Source organism: Pungitius pungitius, chromosome 19, assembly GCF_949316345.1.
Source record: "Pungitius pungitius chromosome 19, fPunPun2.1, whole genome shotgun sequence".
NCBI classification, from domain to species: Eukaryota; Metazoa; Chordata; class Actinopteri; order Perciformes; family Gasterosteidae; genus Pungitius; species Pungitius pungitius.
The window spans coordinates 13,218,424-13,241,444 of NC_084918.1; the positions used below are offsets into that span (position 1 = coordinate 13,218,424).

General features: G+C 39.7%; 3 protein-coding genes across 4 annotated transcripts; 1 reads left to right on the plus strand and 2 right to left on the minus strand.

Annotated features, from left to right (window-relative positions):
* Nucleotides 1-269: 269 nt before the first annotated feature.
* ncf2 (neutrophil cytosolic factor 2) lies at nt 270-5,289 on the minus strand. The gene is made up of 16 exons (XM_037455997.2): nt 5,175-5,289; nt 4,276-4,473; nt 3,995-4,077; nt 3,742-3,850; nt 3,290-3,424; nt 2,823-2,930; nt 2,617-2,676; nt 2,484-2,527; nt 1,963-2,104; nt 1,801-1,866; nt 1,499-1,559; nt 1,347-1,390; nt 1,064-1,212; nt 863-974; nt 496-613; nt 270-410 (listed from the first exon to the last, which is right to left on the minus strand). Exons 2-16 carry the CDS (start codon nt 4,447-4,449, stop codon nt 310-312), a joined length of 1,506 nt encoding a protein of 501 aa, XP_037311894.2. The 5' UTR covers nt 4,450-4,473; nt 5,175-5,289; the 3' UTR covers nt 270-309.
* On the plus strand, nt 4,863-12,161 carry garem (GRB2 associated, regulator of MAPK1). 2 transcript variants are annotated; one of them, XM_037455964.2, is made up of 6 exons: nt 4,863-5,251; nt 6,226-6,366; nt 6,674-6,804; nt 7,018-8,211; nt 8,671-8,825; nt 9,099-12,161. In XM_037455964.2, exons 1-6 carry the CDS (start codon nt 5,116-5,118, stop codon nt 9,907-9,909), a joined length of 2,568 nt encoding a protein of 855 aa, XP_037311861.2. In that variant the 5' UTR covers nt 4,863-5,115; the 3' UTR covers nt 9,910-12,161. The 2 variants fall into 2 exon arrangements, with proteins under 2 accessions (XP_037311861.2, XP_062415069.1); XM_062559085.1 differs by having other exon boundaries at nt 9,102-12,161.
* Nucleotides 12,162-15,720: 3,559 nt separating this feature from the next.
* Nucleotides 15,721-20,243, minus strand: LOC119198621 (B-cell receptor CD22-like). The gene is made up of 8 exons (XM_062559190.1): nt 20,212-20,243; nt 19,586-19,661; nt 18,863-19,246; nt 17,957-18,262; nt 17,606-17,863; nt 17,427-17,511; nt 17,290-17,329; nt 15,721-17,191 (listed from the first exon to the last, which is right to left on the minus strand). The coding sequence occupies exons 2-8, from the start codon at nt 19,647-19,649 to the stop codon at nt 16,967-16,969; spliced, it is 1,362 nt and encodes a 453-aa protein (XP_062415174.1). The 5' UTR covers nt 19,650-19,661; nt 20,212-20,243; the 3' UTR covers nt 15,721-16,966.
* Nucleotides 20,244-23,021: the final 2,778 nt, after the last annotated feature.

The window sequence follows — 23,021 nt, forward strand, 5'->3', positions numbered from 1 at the left end:
TGAAATGTTTATTGTTTTTAATTACTGTTAAGTTAAAAAAGAAAAATACGTTTTCATAAAACCAATACCAGATTTAACTTTTTTTTTCTTCTGAATTGCATAACTGAATCATGAAACATAACCTATAATGACAACTTGCTACACATGCCCAAATGTATTCATAGTGAAAATGTGCACTGATCAACAACATGTGAACCATGATTACTCATATGTAGTTGATTCTTAAATGGTTTTGGTAGGGGGATCCTGACCCCCTTAAGCTTTGGCCACTTAAATGTCTTCCTGACTATAGTATGTGTTTACATGTATTTATTTCATTGACCTGCCATTGACAGAAAGTTCTTCCACAAAGGATGCAGGAAATATACCAGTTTTACCACTACATTCCCCTTCCAGCCAATCCTTGTTAACTAAAGAAAAATGAGAAATTTTGAATCAAAATCACAGAATTTGTTAAATATTTAGGATCTGTATTGCAAAAGACAGGAGTCTCACCTCTAGAGAGGAATGTGACTGTATCGCCTTGCTGAAAGTTGAGATCCTCTGGGTTTGACGACTCGTAGGAATGAAGTGCCACAAAGTGAATCTCGCTTTTTGGATTTCCATCAGTTTGCTGAAAACATAAATTACACATAAATAACTATTGAGTGTTTCGTAATTCAAGTGTAAAACCAAATCTTTTTTTTTGCACTGGCTTCATAATACATGTTCTAGCTTCCCCTGAATGAAGAAAGAAAGCTATTGTGTTGTACAATATAACACACAATAAAATAGTCGTATGATAAATTCCTATATTACAATAGAAAGGAACAGAAATGCACTTTTTAGAAGCACCATGAAGCCAGGATGCACACTTACTTACCTCTTTGGCGTTGCACCACAAGGTGATGCGCAGGTCAGTGGCACGACGCCACACACTTTCCATTTCGGTGCTGGGGGTGATGATACTCTGTTCTGTTGCCTCAGAGGTTAAACTAAAAATCAAAGAGTTAGAATTTTGCAATCTGCTCAGTAATAAAAATGGTTCAATCAGACGGAGATTTTTTTTATATAGGTGCCTTACCTCAAAGTGATAGAAGTAGATGGCAGTTTGAGTTTTTTACTGATCTTTTCTATCAGTATTGCATAGGTGCATCCAGGTGGTACTGATACAGCAAAGTTGAATGTGAAGCAGACTTTGACGATACACAAGTTGTTGGTAGGCTGTTCATCCTGGCATTAATGAAAGGGCACATCAATGGTATTTCATCAACAAAATCCTTCTAACGCCTCTCATGTTGCCAAATTGTTCGGTTTACAGGTGCATCTGCTCGTGGGCCGGTCTGGACATTTGAAACATTTCCTACCTTTTGTCGGGTGTCTTTACTGGTTTTACCACTAGGAGTGAGACCTTAAATGCAGAGAGGAGTTGGTTCAGGTTACAGATGTTCAGCACCAATGAGAGAATGGTGCCCATGGTTACTGCAGTTTGATAAATCCATGTGTGAGAGGAGTTTACCTTGTTTCCTCTCAGGTCTGGTGGGTGGTTCTTTACTTGGAGGCTGAGATCGTCGCTGCTTCTGATGGGTACCGTCCAGATAAAGCCGTTCAAGGAAGAAAACAGATAAAGATGTAATTGCGTATTTTATAACTTGAACCCTAACACCACACCTGCACTTGTTGCTATTATAGTTAACTGCAGAATATGTTTAGAGGAGTAAAACAAGACTACGAAACACGTTAAAGTCTCAAAACAAACCGCTTGACTACCAGAGACCACATAGCTTTTAAAACACTTAACAAAACAAGAACATTTCTCACCTCATTCGGTTTGGAAGCCAAGGAGATCTCCAAACGTTCAAGGTAATTGTAAGGAACAAGTCCCCTCTATAATTGACATGATAATTAAGACTCTGAATTGAAAGTTCCATGATTAATGCAGACTGGAGGTCTTAAGAGAGACATTGCACAAAGTGGCCTTACTCTTTCGTTGAACACCACGGACGCCCAGTTGTCGACACCCTTCTGCAGTACAAACACAATGTTGCCCGGCGCTACAGCCAGCTCGTCGCTGGTCTCAGGAACAAACTCGTACAGGACAGTATGGGGTTCTCCTTCCAAAGCCCTGAGAAGACATGGGATCGTGCTGGCACACTAGTCATGAGGGCTATATTTGGTACAGTTCTACACAGTGATTGAACATGTTACTCTTGTCAAAGCATAACATTTCATATATTTGCTGATGCTGTTTTACTTCTTTATTTATTCTCCACATTAAAAGCACATTTTTTTCCATTTTCCACACTTATCCATCATCTATCAAAAACGTTCACCACAAAATACAGTAGTTTGCAATCCTTAAATCCTTCTTTTCCTGCAACAACGTTCAAATCGAGCAATTGTAAACAAGTAATATCTTTGAATCTAAAAATGAATTAACATATTTCAAATATGCGTCCTCGGAGAGCATTGAGTTTTTAGGGCTTCAGCGAGGGCTGTTGTACCTCAGAACCTCGCGTTCTTTCGGATGAGTTGGACTTTCTTCAACCTGTCAGATGTAGAAAGAAACACAGCGTCAGTAGAGCTGTTAGATAATAAACTGATAATAAGGATTTTATAGTCTTTGTTTTCTTTCACCTGTGGTTGTAAGGGAGCAAATCCAGAGAAGGCATCCTGAGGAACCACCGAGGCAACAACCTGAAGATAGTAGACAAGAAACGTAGCTTATCAGTTATTGTTTTAAGTGATTTAATGAATCACTTAGCTGAACTCAGGTGGTTTAATGCAGCTGGTTTTGCATTGAATGTGCATAATGTTGTACAAACTCACTATTGCAGTATTACCTTTGCTTTGCCAAGGTAATCCTTCTTCTCCAGCTCAGCAACATAGTGCCTATTCGGTTTGAATAGCACTTTTGATGGGAACTCGACTGGTTTGAAAAGTTTCTGTTTCTGTTTGTGACAATGTATTTGTAGCAGAGATTATTAACCCATTTGCAAATAAACTTAATGATATAGTCCTGCCATTATGTTCACTGGGATGAGAATGTGAAGCAAAGCTTCTTTATAAAGCCTGATTTGTGGATAGATGCATCACTCTGAGGAGTTGCCATCTCACCAAGAAAGTTAATAAACCTGTTTGCTTTTATCCAGATGAACCTCACTGATTACTTATCATTATTTTTCACGAATGTTCTTACATGTAGATATATTGAATAACTGAACAAAATCTCTCGGTAACTAAAATCTGAGATCTTGTAATGTGTGAGGACTGTTTTATTATTATTATTCTTTATTGTATGTCAACTGACCAGTGCAGAATCCAGAGCTCTGTCGATAATATTGAGTTTCGTATCGGTCTTGTAGTCAAGAGCCTTCACAAGGTTTTGGTGGGCTTTTTCCCAGTTACCCAGCTGAGCCTCACACAGAGCCACATTGAGGAGAACCTGTGGAAGGAAACATCGATATTATGCTAGATGCCTGTCACGGTTTTAATTCAATAGTCTTCTTCAAACCGTCTGTTATTCAGGAGCGAAAGTGTGTAAAACTGAACTTTGAAGAATGGCAACAGTGTCAAACAGACTAAAACTGATTTTGAAACAGCTTAAAATTGGCCATAGGGGCAGATTAAAAAACAAATGTACTGTATGTCTGTCAACCGTTTGACATCAGTAGACTGGATAAAGAAGAATATGTGTACATGACATAATAATGATGCTTCACAAGAACATTTGGAAGGGATTGGATGCTTCTGAATACTTACCTCACATGCAAATAGTTTGTATCTAAGACCCAGTGCTTTGTAATCAATCAGTTGGTTGCCTCTTAGAGCTTTGAAAGCTTGCTGAAAATCAGCTAAACTCTCCTCATACCTTTGAAAATAAAAAGTCCAGTTAGTTTATTTTGTGCAATGAACCACTGATTAAATTCTAGTTTAAAAATAGATATATTACACTATATATATAACGACTAAGAGTAGTGCCTGAAAGTTAAATGTTGAACTATAGATGACTTGCCTCTGCTTTTTGTAAAAAGTGATTCCTCTTTGAAAGAAGGCAACAGACAAATGTTCATCCTTGCTTATGCTGCAATCAAACGCCTGTGAAACATAAGAAAACACAGTAACTTCCTCTCGAAGAAAAGAGAAATGGTAAACTACACTTCTTCTTTCTCAGTGACTTGTACTTCCAGATTGCGCATGTATTTTTAGGTTTATCAGCTGCATCCCAACTTGACAGAACAAACAGCAACAAAAAAACGTATTATATTATTTGAATGTTTCACCAACATGGCATACCTTTTCAGCAGCATCCAGGTCTTGGTTAAGAAGATGGAGACAGCCAATGTCAAAATAGATTTTGGAGTTTGGCTCTGGGATGGTGAGAAAAATCCTGAGAGCCTCTGTCAAATCCTGCCTGTCAACGCAAGTGACAGCATTGTCCCACTGGCGCAAAGTGTCCACAAAAGACATGTTGCTGGTTTGAAGTACACTGAGCTGTGGACCAAATTAGGGAAGTTCTTGTGATTTGTACTGGCTATTTCAGGAAGTGAGATTAAAAGCGTCATAGTTGATATATTTGCACCTGCGCCACAACCAGATTTGAAGGCCCAACTTTGATGTATATATAAAATATAAAGTTACACACATATTTCAATGTCATTATTAATACACAGATAGAAGTATGGAATTTAGTTTACTCATTAAGAGAAAATCCTAAATGTAGAGTATCTTTTATTCATCAAAGTCGGTGGCTTTACGTGGCAGTAAAACTTCCGGTAAAGTTAACGGAAGACTTGTTTTGTGTTGTTGTCCGTATTCACTCTCTTAACTTTCCCAATGTAAATTGTGCTTTTATTTTAAAATAACAAAACCGGATTTCCGTTACTCATCAGGTTAACTTTGGACCAGTTGCCCTGATGCAGTCGGTGCGAGCTAAAAAAAAACATGTCTCTGCTACATAATGAGACCACGGACCTTAATGATGCGAAGGAAAACGTAAAGAGAAATGTGCGACAGTTTATAAGCAGCGTGCCCAACATTAACGTGTAGATGGCGCGTGGACGTAGCGTTGGGCTAGCTGCGTGTAGCCCTTTGTGACCGTGTTTACACATTGCCAGCTAGCTCCACGGTTGGCTAATGCGAGCTAGCAAAATGGACCTTGGAACAATGTTGTACAACAATTTAAAAGAACTTACATGGAGCACCACGTCTTTACCCTTAGATCAACTTGTCAGTAGTTATAGGTTGCCTCAAATTGCCAAGTTGGATAACGGTTAGTAACAAGTTTTATTTTGCTAGCTGCTAAAGTGCTACTTAGCAGCTTAGGTAAACTAACGTTAACTAACTAAACCAACTTCTTTAGCAGCTGATTGTGTCAGTGTATCCTATTAACATATAACGAAACTGTCAACTTTTTAACGATTAATGTTGCGTCACTGTATTTCGACACATGCATCTGTCGTGGGAATGTCACCAAATATTCCTGTTTGCTCAGTGTCATTCCATGTTAACCTTACTTCTTTCACTCTGTAAAGTCAGATTAAAACCAAGCACTGCTTTAATAGCATTTCTAGTCACGGACATCGTATTAAAGGAACTGAAGGCTGATAATTGTGAAACATTCCTATAAAATAGGTTTATCTAATTTGACTGTAAAGGCATTTGTTATTCCTTTTTTTTTTAAATAATCAGACATACGTGACATTGTAGCATTCAACATAATTGATAACTCAAGGTTGATAAAGTATTGACGATGCATTTATTGTCAGTTTCTGTCACATTGATGCTTGTCCATGGAGGATAGAGAGTGTGCCTGAGAAAGCGGTATTAAAAAAAAGGAAAGAGTAATCATGACATTCCCAGGACAGGATACTGGCTTTATTGTGTGTCTGCAATCACCCACACTAATCCGGCCAGTTCATACAATTGCTGAAACACAGTGATTATTATTTTACATCATCAATAATACATAGACCACCAGTATCTTACAACATCACACTTTATATACTCTCATTTTACTAACCATGTTACAATTATACAAGGTATAACGACAGAACATGTTCCATGACAGTTATGTCTTATGAAAGTTGAGATTCTAATTGTGCAAACGGGCCATTGAGTACATCAAATGTTACTCTGACAGTTTGTTATATTTAGCAATGTACTATTTGATGTTTTGTCTGCAATACCTTGCGTTTCATTATATATTTGAAGGCTGTGTTCTCCCTGTTGCTTTCATTTTTCCAGGCCAGTTGGTTGAAGGACTCAGAGACAACGACTACCTCTTAATTCATTCCTGTCGTCAGTGGACGACTATTACTGCTCACAGTCTGGAAGAGGGTCACTATGTCATCGGGCCCAAAATAGAGATACCAGTACACTATGAAGGTGAGCTACATCTGCAAGGATGCTCAACCCTTTGTCTTTTGATGTAACAAAGCAAAGAACAAAGGCAGGCGTTTCCACTGACAACATGGGGTTTGAGTCGGGGGGGGCTCCTCTAATAATGAATAATGTATTTAAGCTCTGTCCCGCAGCCCTATGAAATACAGAAGACATTTTGGAGGAGTTTTGGTGTATCATAATGGCACAATGTGAAGCTTTACCCTCTTATGTTTTTATTGTTACTTGCACTGAAAAGCAGTATCTCTGCTTGATCCCGTGAGTTGCATTGATTCGTCTTTTTCTGCTTCAGGTCAGTTTAAGCTACTGGAGCAGGACAGAGATGTCAAGGAGCCTGTGCAGTACTTCAACAGCGTGGAGGAGGTGGCCAAAGCATTCCCTGAAAGGGTGTACGTCATGGAAGAAATCATTTTCAATGTTAAGGTAATTTAAATTTAGTTGTTTGGACTAATGTAATATATGTCTATGTAATATACTCGTTTACATTTGATAGGCTGAGAATGGAAAAATATTCTCCCTTTAAGATGCTTGCAACTTGAAAAATCAGTTACTGAAGTCATAAAGTCATTTTTTATTGGGGTAACGTAATGTTCATTTCTTCCTCATTAAAAATGTACTTATCTTTTCTTTTCACAGATGGCTTCAGGGGAATGCAATGAAGATACTGAAGTTTACAACATAACACTAAGCACAGGTGATGAACTGACATTAATGGGCCAGGCTGAGATCCTATACGCCAAGACTTCCAAAGAAAAGTCTAGGTTCAACACAATTTTTAAGAAGTTCGGGAAGCTAAACTCCATCAGCAAGATTGGTCGAGGCAAGATGCCCTGCTTGATCTGCATGAACCATCGCACCAACGAGAGCATCAGCCTGCCTTTCCAGTGCAAAGGCCGGTTCAGCACCTGCAGTCCACTGGAGCTCCAGATGCAGGACGGCGAGCACATCATCCGAAACATCGTGGAGAAAACCCGCCTCCCTGTCAATGTCACAGTACCCAGCAGTCCACCCCGCAACCAGCATGACCTCCACCTCATCCGGGAGGGTCATCGCTACAAATTGGTCAACATTCAGACAAAGACTGTGGCTGTGTGCTGCGTCCTGCGAAGCAACAAAATTATCCCTGTCCATTTCCCCTTTCACCTGGCAATGCCGAGAGTTATTATTCCAGAAGAACTGCTACAAGGAGAGTTGTGGCTCGACACCATGGTGCATCGCTGGTTCTCCTTCTGCCACGAGCAGTTCGACATAGACGACTATTCCCGCGCCGTCCGGGACGTGCGGACCGACTGGAACGACGACGGGAAGAGCCCCAAGAAAGGCAACGGCAACGGCAGTTGCAGTGGAGGCAGCGGCAGCCCGAGCGGTTGTCTCAACCACATGCAGGTTCCCAGCTCTTTGACCTACGCCCGGGATGAGCTCACCCAGTCCTTCCACCGACTGTCCGTGTGTGTGTACGGCAGCAACCTGCACGGTAACAGTGAGGTCAATTTGCAGGGCTGCATGACCCTGTGCGGGGATTGGGCTCTTCTTCCCTCTGACAGCATCCCTGCAGACTCGGCAGAAAATGAACACTTTTTCCCTGAACTGATGGACAGCCCAAGTCAACAGCCCTCCCAAAACAGGTCAGACCTTCCCTACGAGGAGCTGTGGTTGGATCATCTGAGGGGTCAGATCCCGAAACCCTCCGCAGCCGAGGGAACTCGAGGGACCAACAATGGTTGTGGTACAACAGCAGCGCTGTCTTACCAGGTGACTTGTCCTATGGGTGCAACTCCCAGTTTAGATGTGTCTCTTACGCCACCACCGGTTCCACCCAAGTCTGAAGCTGTGAGTATGATCTATCCTATTTAAGGTTGAAATCCTTTAGACTGATTCAGTGATTCCCATCATTGCTGTAGAAACGGCAAGTGCAATTAAAGACGACAGCCAACAGCAGTTTCTTTGTTCGAATTGGAATCCGAGACAACTTGTGTATCAGATTACATTGCAACTATAAAAACAGATTTTAAAAAAATAAATCAAGAATCAAGCGTGATTCTGGTTTTGTGCGGTAGTATTTTTCCACTATGCAGACTGTAGAGGTGCGGCCCGTCGCCTGCTCCTCTTCATCCGTTCACTGTGGCAGTTGCTGCTCGCAACTTTGTAAATTGAAGACCAAAAATAGTGATAATGATAATTTTAAAGTTTATAATTGAAATCAGCTCCCAGTCCCTTTTAGGTTTTACAGATAAAAATGTTTGTGTTGAATTTGCCTTCAGTTTCAAAGTCGGTTAATTTCCTTTCTAGGTGAAGGAAGAATGCCGTCTTTTGAATGCCCCACCGATTCCTCCAAGAAGTTTGAAGCAGATGCCCTCTGTGCCCATCCTGTCCAAACCACGGCAGCAAGAGACTCGGCCTCCAACTCCGACCCTCTCCTACTACTCCTCGGGTCTCCACAGCATGTAAGAATTTTACATCGATTGCACCAATATTAAAAATAGGAATAAATACACAGGGCATTTCAGTTTTCTGGAGAACAATTTTGTATTATTTTTATTTATTTTATTCAAACTTCACCGCCAAGATCCTTTTCAATATTTTTCTTTAACCCACACTTCCTTTACCCTGTTACAGATGGAAAATATCATGTTTTTTTTATTTTAAATATGGCCAACTCGTGCACGTTTAAGGTCCCTCCCCTACCATACATTCATTTTAATAACTTTTTTCCTCAGTAGTGGAGCATCTGAGCAGGAGAAGGCGGACCCACAAGTGTGCTACCCCTGTAACTGGGTGAGATCCGACAGCACTGAGCCGTACGCTCCGTTGCCCAGTGGTAGTCTGCCTTCGGAGGGGATGTCCTCCAGGTTGTCTTGGCCAAATCATTTCAGTGGAGGACAGTCGCACAGCATGGAGGAAGAATTTCTACCAGCCAGCTGCCGTAGTTACTACAGTTACCCCAGGAAAAGATCCCCAAAAACCTGTACGACCAGCCTTGTTGACTTTGATGGCCGAGAGGACTTCAGGTCGCAGAAAGCGACCCTGAATCAGTTCTGCGCCCAATCTTCAAGTTACAACTCTGAAATGTATCGGAACAAGCCAATAGAAGAATCGAACACCAAGCAGAGCCTCTCTTGCCCCAGCTTACCCCCGAGAACACCGAAGTCCAACGCCACGCAGAAGAGCGCAGATTTACTGTGCGACGCCATCGGTGACAGCGAGCAGGAACCCTCGGATCGCTCACTCACTCCACACGAGCAGGGCACCAAGGACTCATCAACTCCCGGCTGCCCCCCCCTGCACCCCCCCACCGCACAGTGGCAGCCCCCGTGCAGTCTGGCCGGCCTTTCGATTGAGGAGGTGTCCAAATCTCTAAGATTCATTGGCCTGCCGGAAGACATTGTTTCTCTTTTTGTGTCTGAGAAGATCGATGGGAATTTACTCCTGCAGCTCACCGAGGAGATTCTGTCAGAGGACTTCAAGCTAAGTAAACTGCAGGTAAAGAAGCTCATGCAGTTCATAAATGGATGGAGGCCCAAGATATAACAAACAGTATGTGACACTAAGTTCTGTTATTAAGCAGAGGGTCATGCCTTCTTATATATGCTATGCACACCAAACCACAAAGAGTTTCTTTTTGTAGAATATGAAATAATGTTACTATATTGCGGGGAAAGACTCAAAGTCTGTGATGGCTCTTTACTAACTGAATTAAACCATTAGGCACTTTCCATATCAAATACTATTTTCCTTCCCACAGCGTGCTAGTAGTCATGTTGTGACACAAATCCTAATCCAAGCCAACAAATGACAATACAAACACTCACGTGAGTGAGGTGAGATTTGCTTAACAAGGGCGTTGTACTACTCGGCCTTTGAAGTGGAATATCACAATATTAATCACAAGCTATTTGCAGGGTTTCTAAGAGAGCGCAGAGAATGTACTGTGGTATGTGTTGCCTCTTTAATATATGAAGAAACACTGTAAAAACATGTAGTTGATACACAGTTAGACATTTGGTTGAATTTGCTAACCAAAACCTTGCCTTCCAAACTTTTATTTCTATATGCGGTAAGTGACAAATGGTCATATGTTTTATGTTGCAAGTGCATTTGCAAACATCAACAAAAATGTTATTTTCTACATTTAAATGAATCCAAAACTTACCCTTTCCTAACAGGAAAGCATAACTGGTTCTTTTAAAAGATTAAGCTCCTGTTCAAACGTATGAACTCTCCTCATGCAAGTTCTTATTTCTATTGGATGCTTCTTTTTAAAATATATAATTTAATTTATATATTGCTAATGCATTGAATTGTAACATCTCACCTACAAAAAAACTGGGGCCTAACAGAATATTATTATTTTGAAGTAATCAAATTGTAGATCATGCATCACGCACTTTGGTGGATTTCAGCCTTAATAGTTGCAGTTAAGGTCAGTAGAAGGTCATAGAAGTGTCTACGAAGAATGAATGCACTCTGCCCTTTAAAAAAATATGTATTTGGTACTTCTCTTTTGTTCTCAGTGTATGAATTGTGTTTGCTAATATTAGAAACTATTAAAAGATATCTTATCTGCGCCTTAACCCATAGACCTTAACATATATTTCACTTTGGCCTAACATTTTCATTTAGTTATTTTTTTAATCCTGAGAATATACTCGTATAAAATAAACGTCTCCACGTGAACATGGGGGAAAAAAGTCTAGCGTGTACGTGCCCCGAGTGTTGTGTCAGCTCAAGTTGAAAATGATCTGCTTGAATGAAATATTGGTTTCTATTGGTACCCAACATTTTCTCCGTATCCTTGCATCAGTTGATTTATTTATGCAGTATTGAACATTATGCAGAATGGTTGTTTTCAGACTGTTGGTATGGCTCATGGATGAAGTTGCCTCAGCGACAACAGCCTTTCCGGAATAATCTGTTGAGCAACAGCTGTTGTCTTCCTGACCGTTCTTGCCGTCGGATGTTACATGTTTTACTTTATATATATATTTTTTATGTAAATGATAATTTAATGTGACTTTTTTTCTAAGAAAGTGATTACAAATGTTAATACAGGTGGGGGGAAAAGCATTGGTTTAAATATCTAAACTATACAGTGGTTCCTATTCAGTTTAAAAAATCCTTTAATTCAAATTACATTACATGTCATTTAGCTGACTCTTTTATCCAAAGCGACTTACATTGCATTATAACCCGTGCATTACATTTTGCCTGGGGAGCAATTAGGGGTTTGGTGTCTTGCTCAGGGACACAAGGCCTCAGTCACACTACGAACACACTGACCATAAAGGAATAATAGTACTGTCACGTGTTCAGATAATTTTCCAGATTTCCTTGTACCTTTTGTCCCAGTGTCCACATTTTTATGGGCATTTTGTGTCGATCGACAGTGTTTTTATATGTTGATTATTGTCCTTTGCGGTAGACATGGCAATCCAAAGTGACTATGTGAAAGAACAACTAAGCAAGTGGGGGGGGTTAATAAAGTATTATGCATATTGAAACAAAACACTGCCAATATAATTTTTTACGTGGATACCTCTGAAATATAAACTGTGAACACACTAAAACAACATCAACTGACCCGGTCCCATGAATACATCACCATCCGGTAGTTAACAGTCGGTGATGGCTGTCAACTCACATTTATAGTTAGCATCAGTGCAAAGAGGACTGAAATGACACACTGGGTTTGATGACATTATGAAAATCTTGAGTTATGGACAGCTATCTTTCAATTAACTTTTGTTTCCCTATTTTTGATTGTATTAAACTCATTAACTGGTGTTTGTTTATTTTTTATTCCATGAGTTTATGAAATCAAGAAAAAGTTTTTCACATTCATTCAGTTGCACGATAACGACATACAAAACCTGGAGGGTGAGCTCTGTACTTAAGCAAAGTTATACAATTGTGGAAGGAATAATTTGATGAAAAGGGTGATAGTGTTATTATCCATCAAAATACTTTTTTTGTATAGTGTAATGTGTGAATATAATGAATTACACAAAAGCTAAAAAATGCTGCTCCAAGTGTGTACTGATGATTTATTATATATATTTTTTTATATAGTTGCCCTCTAAATGGCCCGAGAAATATTACATAACTGGTTAGCAAAAAAGTCGTTAGTGGAGGTTTGCTGGTAAGTAACAAATTGCAGCATTTGGGGAACCAGTGTTTCATCAGGTCTGCTTGAGTGAGAACTTGTGGTTTCCATGTCCTGCCTTACATCAGGCAGGTTTCCATCTAAGTTAACTGCAGTTCTTTCCCAACTGGTTAATGCTGAAGTGTATGAGCGTGCATCAAGTACTAACACCTAATACTTTATAGTGGAGGTAAAAACGTTGGATACCTCATCTTTTAGTCTACAGTGATGCCTCACAGCATGAATCTAAACACATTTTAACAAAACGGTTTACTATATATATATACATATATGTATATATATATATTAGGGCCGGGACTTTAGCGCGTTAATTACGATTAATTAATTACAATATGAATTAAGATTAATTACACAAAAAATAACATTTTTTACGCATTTTTACACTTATTTTTTGCACCGCGGAACGTTTCTCACTGGATGAGTTTCGGAGGACCGATTATACTGGAGCACCAACTAGCGTTCATGACTTCAGACAACAACAAACCACAGTGAACATGAACGAAGAAGCTGACGAGACCGTGTCGGGTGGCCCCGTGAATGGGAAATCTTATTATAATAAACACACGGATGGAAGCGTCGATAAGAGCGTGGTTGTGTGCAAGCTGAGCAACAAGGAATTCACATCGAGCCTCAAGTATCACCTCAACGCTAAACAATTAGCAGCTAGCGTGGAGGTTACACTGCATCAGATGACTGGTTTAAGGACCAGGGTAACTAAGTCCACGTCGGAAAAAATAACCAGTGTTCTGAATGTATTTGAAAGAATTGGTCTACTTAAAAAAACATAGTTTACAGAAGGTCTACTTACCTATAGGCTACCTGAATTTATGAAAGTACTATATTTCTTGTCTTGTCTGCTGGAATTGGTTGAACAAAAAAATGACTTCTCACTGTTCTCAGGTCAAATATTTGTATGTATAATATATAAGATTAATTTCGATTAATTAATTACAAAGCCTCTAATTAATTAGATTAATATTTTTAATCGAGTCCCGGGCCTAATATATATATATATATATATATATATATATATATATATATATATATATATATATATATATATATATATATATATATATATATATATATATACATACATACAACCAACAATTGCAAATGAAGCCTAAATAAATTAAAATAATAATGTTGAGGAAAATAATGAATTGAATCCATTTTGGAATAAGGCTGTAACATAACAAAATGTGCAAAAAGCGCTGTGACTACTTTCCAGATGCACTGTACATCCCGTGGTCTGCACTGAACGAGACAAAGGACCAACTGAGCTGACTTATTTCAAACTGTACAGTAAAGGTTTATGGAAATATACATGGGCATAAAGGAAATTTTCATTTCATTTTCATTAACTTTGCATTTTAATTATCTCAGAAGATACACAGTAATATTTGATGGAAATGTACATGGTTATAGAGGAGGTCAACATGAGCCAGGATCAAGTGACAATAGACTGTTACTCAGCTTGGATCTGGTTTAAAGAGAGTTCAAAAATTGAAAAAAGAAACTTCAATGATGATCAATGCCTTTTAGGCTGTACAGGCTGTACCGTACCTTAAATAGAGGCGCATTTTATTTTGAAATGCAGTCCACATGACCGCAGTGAGGAACTCGGCCCTGGTTGAGATTGGGCTTTGGCTCCTATCCCACTCCTATTTGGGTTTCACACCATAGTTTGTGAACTGAAATGCAGGTTTAAGAGAGTAGTAACTAGTAGTAGTAGTAATTAACTTCAACTCAGGTTGAAGTTAATGTTGTTATTTTAATTGTTTGAATTTCAAAGATGGGATTAATAGAAAAACAAAAATATTAAAGCTGCGAGCAGCGTTGGACCAGGAGCTTCTGATGTACCAATAACATGACAGAGGCCCCAAAAAGGCCCGCGGTGTGTGAGTATAGTAATAATGATTAAAGCTGCAAGCAGCGTTGGACGGATCCTCGCTGCTCCTTGCACGTCGGGGAACTGGCCGGACGTTTACAAATGCGGCCGAGAAACAATGCGGCCGTTGGACGAAGCTTTCGCAAGTCAGTGGTCGTTAACCGCGTGGAGCAACGCCAGGGATGCAGCTTTGCAAACTATCTTTGACATTATCATGGTCTTAGGCCTTTTGTGTCAACATATAACCTGGAGCTTCTGATGTACCATTCCACTTCCGGCAGAGAGTACACATCACCAGGATGTGATTTGGTGATAACCAGGACCATCCCAAAATAAAAGCCTCTCAGAATACCACACATGAGCCAATTTCCTTCAATACCTCAATCACCAGACTACATTTTGTAATTTTCTGATTTTCAAAACCATTAATTACAGCGCCCCCTGTGTTTCCAAAAATTAGGAAAAGATTTGGGTGTGTTCAGGGCTTCAATGTTTACACATGCTATAATTTTGGTAAGGGCAGGCTAAGTCATTTGGAAGTTAAAAATCTGCCAAATTAAGCCACAGTCCTTGCAAAGTTAATTAGCCCATATCTCATCAAAACAATGAGTTATCAGCACCATTCTGATGTATCAAGGGGACAATGACCCAATAATGATCCACCAAAGGTTTGTGACAATCAGACTCAGCGTTTAGGAGAAATTGCCAAAAATGTGTTTTTCACAAAATTCTAAATGGCGGAAAATCTAGTTAGGTGCAATTGCACCTGTGTGCTGTGATCAAGTCGATTGGACATCGGGGGCAGAAACTGCCCTAGTGTGGTCTTTTTTTAATTTCTAGAGGTCGCTATAGAGACATTTCTTTACACCCAAACGTAAGACCCAAAAGTTATCAAATTTTTTAACAGTCCAGATATCCATGCCAAATTTAATCAGACATGCCAACCCTCCCGATTTTTCCGGGAGACTCCCGAATTTCAAAGCCCCTCCCGAAAATCTCCCGGACCGACCTTTCTCCCGAATTTCTCCCGATTTCACCCCCGGACAACAATATTGCTACACCATCCGTCACTGGGCCGAACAATAATAATACAAATTAATTACATTTTTCTTTGCGTGTGTGTGTGTGATATATATGCGATACACCCCCCCCCTGTAAATAACCTGTAAATTTAATTTTGTTGAGGAATAGAAATATAAAGCAAATAGTCTACAATGCAGCAATTTGGGACGTGACTTCTCACTAATAAAACAAAGGTCTGATTCCTTTGACGTTGTTGAACTTATCACAAGAAGCTAATGCCACTGCCCCTGTTCACTAAAACACAATCAACAAAGACGTTTAACAATTCAACGTTTAGACTGCTAATGTTTTCAGGCTAAAAACCTAAAAAGGAACAATGCTAAAAAAGAAGTTGGACATTGACTGAGTCCCAGGAAATGCCTTTTTTATTTAGTGTTAAGCTTTACATTCAAATCACGTACAGTTATCCAGTGGGAATCCAGATATGCATAATTCATTCTTCCACTTATGTAATGTTTGTGATTTAAATTGTATGATTTTTAAAGATGTTTACAGACACATGAAATTATGGACCAATAAATGAAACTGAGATTAAGTTAAGTGTATGGTTTTTATTACCTTGCAATGAATATATAGCTTGAAATGCAGTAAATATCTGTCTTTTAAATAAGAAATTATACAATAAAATGCAACAGAACTGAATAGCTCAATAAAGGAGGTTTAAAGAAACCTTGAAAATACAACAAAGTAAAAATTCCACAAACATCAAAAAGGTCAAATCTTATCATTGTAAATGTTGATATATAAAGTGTCATGACTCTACGACGCGAAAGCAGATATGCAAGTGAATACAAAGTTTATTAAGTCAGTGACAGTAACCACAGTGCCGAACTCCCGCGATGATCCTCCAGGTGGTGGGTGGTACGCCGATTGGTGAGGGTGGTGACGACGACTCCCAAGGCAGTGCAGACAAACTCCGTGAACATAGATGTGAACCATATATATCAGGCACGATACGGGAACGCTGGCAGGAACACGACACAACACGGGTGACATCAAACAACGATCTGACAATGAGAGGAAGGACATGGTGAGAATATATAGGGTGGCGAAATGGGCTACAGCTGGCACACAAAGTGTGATCAGCTGTCTTGCTGATTACGCGAGATTGCTGACTCCGCCCACTCCACACACCCACACATGACACACAAGACAAGGGAAGGGCAGTGGATTCATGAACCGTGACATAAAGAGCGCTGTCTTTTAGAATACTTCTCTATTTAGAGCCATGAGACTTATTTGTACTGATCTGATAAACACAAACCTCACTGTGTTAAAAGTATAAAACTGCAGGCTGTGGAGGTTTGAAGTTCCCCTTTAACTGTGAATAGTGAAAATTACATTTTCTCACAAAAAAAATCTCCATAAATCAACAAATGAAGCTCGTTTTTTGTTATGTTTTTAGAAAGCATGTGAAGAATCCAACACAAATGTAACCAGAGAAAAAAAGCTTATTTTTTCTTCACTTGAGCGTAGAGATCCTCGGGGACGTCAGCAGTCCGTGTGACGTTGTCTGCTGCCTGGGACACTTTGACCTGCGCATACAGCGTCTCCTGCTGCTGTCCACTGTCCTGCTCAGGGACCAAAGACGGATCAGCTCCGAGCCTTGAGAAGTTAATCTCTCCATAGTGGACGCCTTCTTCTTCTGTTGTCACTGTCTCTTCAACAGTCTGATTCTGCATAAAAGAATAAATGAAGCAAACAGGAAGTGATTGTGATAGCTGTATGCTTCAAAATAATTACAAAACCACACAAGTTGTCTGGTGTGTTTCACCTGACTCTGATGTGCAGTTGGATGTGGTGACTTCAAACGGCTGCAAGACAAAATGTTGGGTCCAATACACAAAGTACCAAAAAAAGACCACATTTCATAGGAGACACATTCTTTAATTCTATAATTATGCTACTGACCAAACAGAGACAACCAGGCCGATGAGCACGATGATCCCAATGATTCCTCCAAGAACTGCACCCAATAGTAGATCATTAACTCCACCTCAAGACAAGAAGAAAAAAACAACAGAAGTGACTAAATGAAGACACTATGGGAATGTAACAATATTGATTGCTGAAGTTCCTTTATTAGTTACCTGTAATACTCAGATGGATCTCTGAGGATGTTTGATTACCAAGCTGATTGGTGGCCACACAGTAATAAACTCCTCCATCAGTGACATTAAAGCTGTAAAAGGCTCCTTCAGATACTTTGATTGGTCCATCTCTGCTGGTCTTGAACCAGGTGAAGCTCACAGGAGGCTTGGCTCTGCTGGAGCAGGTCAGGTTCACCCAGCTACCTGCTGACACCAGACCTGATGGACTGATGGATGCTGAGGTGTCCTTGGGAGCATCTGAGGAAAATGTGACATTAAACTTGATGCAGCTGACATTGTGTCAACACATGAATCATGGTATGCTGACAGGATCAAAGAACAAACACTCACATGAAACACTGAGAGTCTTTGTCTCCTCTGACGTCTTCACACCTTTTCCTTCATTCACAGGATATCTGGCAGAACAGGTGATGATGAATCCATCATGTTCATGTGACAGAGTGATGCTCTTCTGGATTTTAGTTGTGAAGGTTCCATCAGTGTTTTCCTCCGTCATGTTGTGAGAGTCTGGTTGGAGGTTCCAGGTGAGTTGAGGAGGAGAGTGTGGACAGGGAGTGGAAGCTGAGCAGCTTATAGAGACAGACTCCTTCTCCTTCAGATCACCTGGGATCTCAATGCTGGGCTTTGGAGGAGAATCTGTGGTTTCAAGTCAAATACAGATTGTACACTGAAAAAACAGTGAGTTGAGTCTACATGATAAAAGTACTTCTTCATTTGAGAGCAAAATATATATTAATATTATATTATATATTAATATTATAATGTTGTGTTCAATAAAGAGTATGTTCTTTATGTTCTATCGGCTTCTAGTTATTTTTCTGATGTTACATTAGAGAAAAGTCTAAAATATGGACTCACGAGCGTAGCAGAACTTTTTTTCTCCTTTCCTTTCCAAACAATCACCTCATGACACATTTATATTTAACTTGTGACCCTAAAAGGTAAATTACTCTAAAACCTTTACTAATTAATGTTAATTAAAACGCTGATGATAAAAAGTTTTTATCGCTTTTCAAGCGTTAAATGCAAAGGTCGTCATGTACAGGCAGCTTTCTCATAGAATTATTAATAGTAGTGAACAAAAAAATCCATTCATATCAAGGAAGTGTAAACAGTTGATTCCATGGTTGGCGTCACTATGAATTTATGTTCACATTAAAAGTTTGGTTCTAGATGTTTCTGTTTTTATTCTAAATAATGACATCACAGATCGTTTTACAAATAAAAGTCTCTTACCTTTAACTGTTATTTGAAGAGAATCACAAATAGCTGTTGCTTGATATGGCCAGTTCTCAACCCTCAAGTAGTATGTGTCTGTGTATGTTGTCTTTAAACTGGAAAATAAAGTGGTGCAATCTTTCTGACTCAAGTTTCCAGTAAAATTCATGGGATATGTGGTAACTGTCCCACTACTGTTGAAAATCACATTATTTGGAAGATTGCCAAAGTAAGGGTTATTTTTAATCCACACTCCAAAGGTTTCTGTTGCGCTGTTGAATTCATTTCCTGATTTAACGCTGAAGTTACACGGAATTTTCAAACAAGATCCAGTCAGTGCTTCCATCTTTTTCGGTGCAGTAAAGAATAGATCTGAAGAGTCAGAACAAGACGCAGAATCACCTGTGAAACAAACTAATGATTAACAGTGGTGATTAAAATGTGTAAAAACACAATAACATGAACACAAAGAGAAATCTACTTCAGCAGTAATGTTTAGCGTTGTGTGTTCTTTTTTTCCCTGAACACTTTGTGTTGATTCATCTTTTTGGTTTTACAACTATCCCCACAAGGCCGAGCCCAGTGGGACCAAACCCGTCTCTGTCTCCAAATAACTACGTCAGTTTTGTCTCTGTGATGAAAGAGCTCAGGAGGAAAACACACATTGTAACATTCACATGAATTTAGATTGAAATGATATTTTCCAAACAGTAAATGATTGAAGTGAAATATAAAGCTGACCTGAGAGGAAGAAGACACTCTGCAACACGATGGCTGTCACCATCCTAACAGACTGGTCTGCCATGACACTCACCACCTGATTCACAAACACAACATCAGTGTTCTAGGAAGCGTTCAACATGCTGTGTACAACCACAAGCTCCTGTGTGTGAAGAGACCACAGCTCACAAGTCTGGGAATGAGTACGACTCTGAGTGTTGGATGAGAATCAAACTATGAATGTCTCCCTCTTACCAAAGAAGCCACGTCCATAACAGAGGGACAATTAGATCAAGTGCAGCTCTTTGTTTTAGCAGCGTTCTCCCCTTAACTGCTCATATCTGTGAGTCTATGTAATCTTTATGTATCACACACATCACAATAATAATAAGAGTTTAGTTACTGTGAATAACTCTGAGTCTCTGTTGCTCTGCATTACAGGACCGATGAACCTCACACACTATTTGTGTTATTACAATTTAAACTTTAAATAAAGAAATCACCACGAAGGCCAAAACATTTCCTCATTCAAAGTTTCTACTTCCTCTTAATCCCTAATAACTATTTAAATCTTGCAAATTCTGTCTTCTCCTTCATGCTATGTGCTACAAAAATTATTAGTAAGATTTAAGCTGCCATTAACTTACATTGAGTGAGTGTTTCTTCTTCAGTGCAGTCTGCTGTCTGACAAGTTAAATGCAGAAGTCACAGGTCTTTGAACAAGATGCTCTGTAAGAGGAAGGAGGAGGAACTGGGGGGTGGATCGAAATATATCACTGCTGGTAATCCTGTGAATGGCAAATAAAACAATAATGAACACAATTGTACTGAAACAACTACAAAACTGTGAAAAAATACCACAACGTCCAATAATTCACCAGCCAATGATTAAATATGATGTTCTATTCTTGTTTACATGCAGAAATAACTTTGTGGACCTTGTGAATATATTAAATATTTTTCATTTTGAAATCTGATAGATTTTTCTATTATTGAAAAAGATAAAAGCACACAAGTGTTTTGGGTCCATGTCTTGCTGGTTTTCAGTGTAGCCAAATAAATATTCACTAATTACTTTAAGTTAGTTATTCAAATGTAAACCAAGCAAAGGTTTTCATAATACAGCATTACTTTTTACAAATAAGTGTGTTTTAAGGATAAACTCAACAACAATGCCCCTAATAGACAACATCTCAACACGATGTATTTTAATGACAGGATGAGTGACAGGTGCTGCTTGTAGCTGTGAGCGAGTTTCCTGGTGGTGACGTTGGCGTTATTTGTGTATTTAAATGTAAATCTAACTGGTGTAAAGGAAGCCACTCAGCTGTTGGCTTTTGGGCCCCATCACAAGGTTTTTGCTGTTCTGTATCTTTTTGTCAGTTGATGGATATTAAATTTCATGTCATACTGTTTGTGGGGTTTTGTTTTCTTCTTTCTTTTAAACAATAGAAGGTTTTATGTAGTACACATCTGGGCGGAAAAATTATCAACAGTAATTGTTTAGCTTAAATTAAATGTTTATATCTAAAATACATAAACAACCCGGTCAATTGTCATCAAATTGTGATTCAATTGATGTCTTTGATTGGGAACATCACCTTTTCTAAACAATAGCAATAAAACAATGTTTTGTTAAATAGAACGTTTCAGCGCACACCGGAACGTTTATAAAAAAAGGAACCTAATAAACAGTAAAACTGCAACTTCTCCATAACCACGTTGTTCTGTGTGCAGCAGGAGTTCTCTGTGTTTAGCTCCTGTTCACTTTAGTGCTCAAACAGGCATGACTTGACTGTATTGAGTAAATCGTAAATAATTTAAGGACATTTTAAAAACATTGCAGTACAGGACGTTGTGTGGCGAATGGTAATAGTAAGGATTGATATCAGTTGGTATAGGGGCCGGGTCTTCCGTCCCGCTGCCTCCGCGACATGCATGGGGAGGCTGGTCCATAGAGGGCAATGGCATGTGGCCCCAATTTGAGTCCCCCCCTCCCCCCCAAAAAAGATTATATATGTTTTTTAATTATATTAAAAATACATTTTACAAATAGTCAATATGTGTCTATTTGTGTTTTTGAAACATGGAATATACCCAGCATTATTTTTAAACTAAGATATTGATAGGTATTTCTGCTACCTTACCGAGGGATCAGAATAAACCACAGACAAGTCGTATATATTTCACTTTGCAAAGGGGAAGCCCAGTAGATGGTGTGTCGACTCCCCTGAACTCCCCTTTACAACAGCCTTCTATTCACATCCTTCACACCTAATCAACAACAGGGTGGAACATGGGGGCGGGGGCTTCCTTTGTTCTAAAGGGGTGCAGAGTTCACAAGCACGCGCTCATGATTACATCTTCACAAGCACGCGCTCATGATTACATCATCCTGTGTTAGTCAGCTGATGCTGTACCACTTCTTAGCTACACATGATTAATTTCTATAAGATGTTCCAAAAGCATAATAATCATCCATTGTGCCCTATCAGATATCTGTGCAAAAAATCAAAAAGACGCGGGGGTCCCAAAGTGGCGGGTCTAAGAAGGAGTTAGCCAATCACTGATAAAGTTAATGAGGGACATTATAATTTTAGCGTCCTAAAATACATCGCGATTTGGGCTTGCACTTCGCCGCCCTACCCTGCGCTCTCGTCAGGGCGAGTCTCGCAACGCGAGACGATATGTATGTGACTGGATGAGGGTTTTCCCCTCCCTCTTACCTGCACAGGGGTGTGGAACAGCATACCTGGGGCTAAATCAGATTGACTGGGAGAGGCGGGGACATTACTTAAGCCTGTGGTGTGTGGACTCGTTCTGTTTTCTCCTGCTGGGTGTCCGGAGGCGTGTCCGGGAGGCGTGCTTTATGTTTTGGTCGCTACCCTAGGTCATCATTCTGCTGTGGTGTGCGACCCTGTCTTGGTCATGGATGTCCCCTTGTGGGTGGATGTATGCCTGGACTGCTGGCGTTCGGTGTCTCGTGTGGGCCGCTGTCTGTGAGTGGGTGTGCGTGAGGTGGGTGCCACCGCCGGGGTCGGTGGGCGGCCTGTCCTGTAATTCGCTGGACCGGGCTGCAGCCTTGGACATGCTGTTGTGGGGCCTGGTGCCATGACTAATTAAAGGGCCAATATTCCCTGGCGCGTTCTCCCCCCCACTGAAGCTGTTCTTGATACCGGCTGAAACGGTTCTGGATTCTGGTAAAACTGTTCTGATTACAAAAGCAATCTGGAAACTGGTACAAAAGTGGCTCAATATATTGTATTAACTGTTGTACATATTGCATGTGGGTCTTTCCTTTTTGTGGTTTTGTTTGCATCTTCCTTATTATGCATGCTGGTTTATTGATTTGAATTGTTTGTTTATTATTGTTATCTTTATATCACTCATCTACTCACTTCTTAACAAAGAACATATTGTCATTTAAAAAAAGGATATTTAAATAAATAAAACCGTA

What these genes read in the sequence shown, in the direction of transcription:
- ncf2 (XM_037455997.2), bottom strand. Translation starts at nt 4,449, where the DNA reads ATGTCTTTTGTGGACACTTTGCGCCAGTGGGACAATGCTGTCACTTGC. An exon ending in TGTGGTGCAACGCCAAAGAG is followed by an intron (nt 614 to 862) that starts GTAAGTAAGTGT and finishes TTATGTTTTCAG; the next exon opens with CAAACTGATGGAAATCCAAA. An exon ending in AGTCACATTCCTCTCTAGAG is followed by an intron (nt 411 to 495) that starts GTGAGACTCCTG and finishes ATTTTTCTTTAG; the next exon opens with TTAACAAGGATTGGCTGGAA.
- garem (XM_037455964.2), top strand. Translation starts at nt 5,116, where the DNA reads ATGCGAGCTAGCAAAATGGACCTTGGAACAATGTTGTACAACAATTTA. An exon ending in AATTGCCAAGTTGGATAACG is followed by an intron (nt 5,252 to 6,225) that starts GTTAGTAACAAG and finishes TCATTTTTCCAG; the next exon opens with GCCAGTTGGTTGAAGGACTC. An exon ending in AAATCATTTTCAATGTTAAG is followed by an intron (nt 6,805 to 7,017) that starts GTAATTTAAATT and finishes TTCTTTTCACAG; the next exon opens with ATGGCTTCAGGGGAATGCAA.
- LOC119198621 (XM_062559190.1), bottom strand. Translation starts at nt 19,649, where the DNA reads ATGGCAGACCAGTCTGTTAGGATGGTGACAGCCATCGTGTTGCAGAGT. An exon ending in AAAGACTCTCAGTGTTTCAT is followed by an intron (nt 17,864 to 17,956) that starts GTGAGTGTTTGT and finishes CATTTTCCTCAG; the next exon opens with ATGCTCCCAAGGACACCTCA. An exon ending in GGCCTGGTTGTCTCTGTTTG is followed by an intron (nt 17,330 to 17,426) that starts GTCAGTAGCATA and finishes TTTGTCTTGCAG; the next exon opens with CCGTTTGAAGTCACCACATC.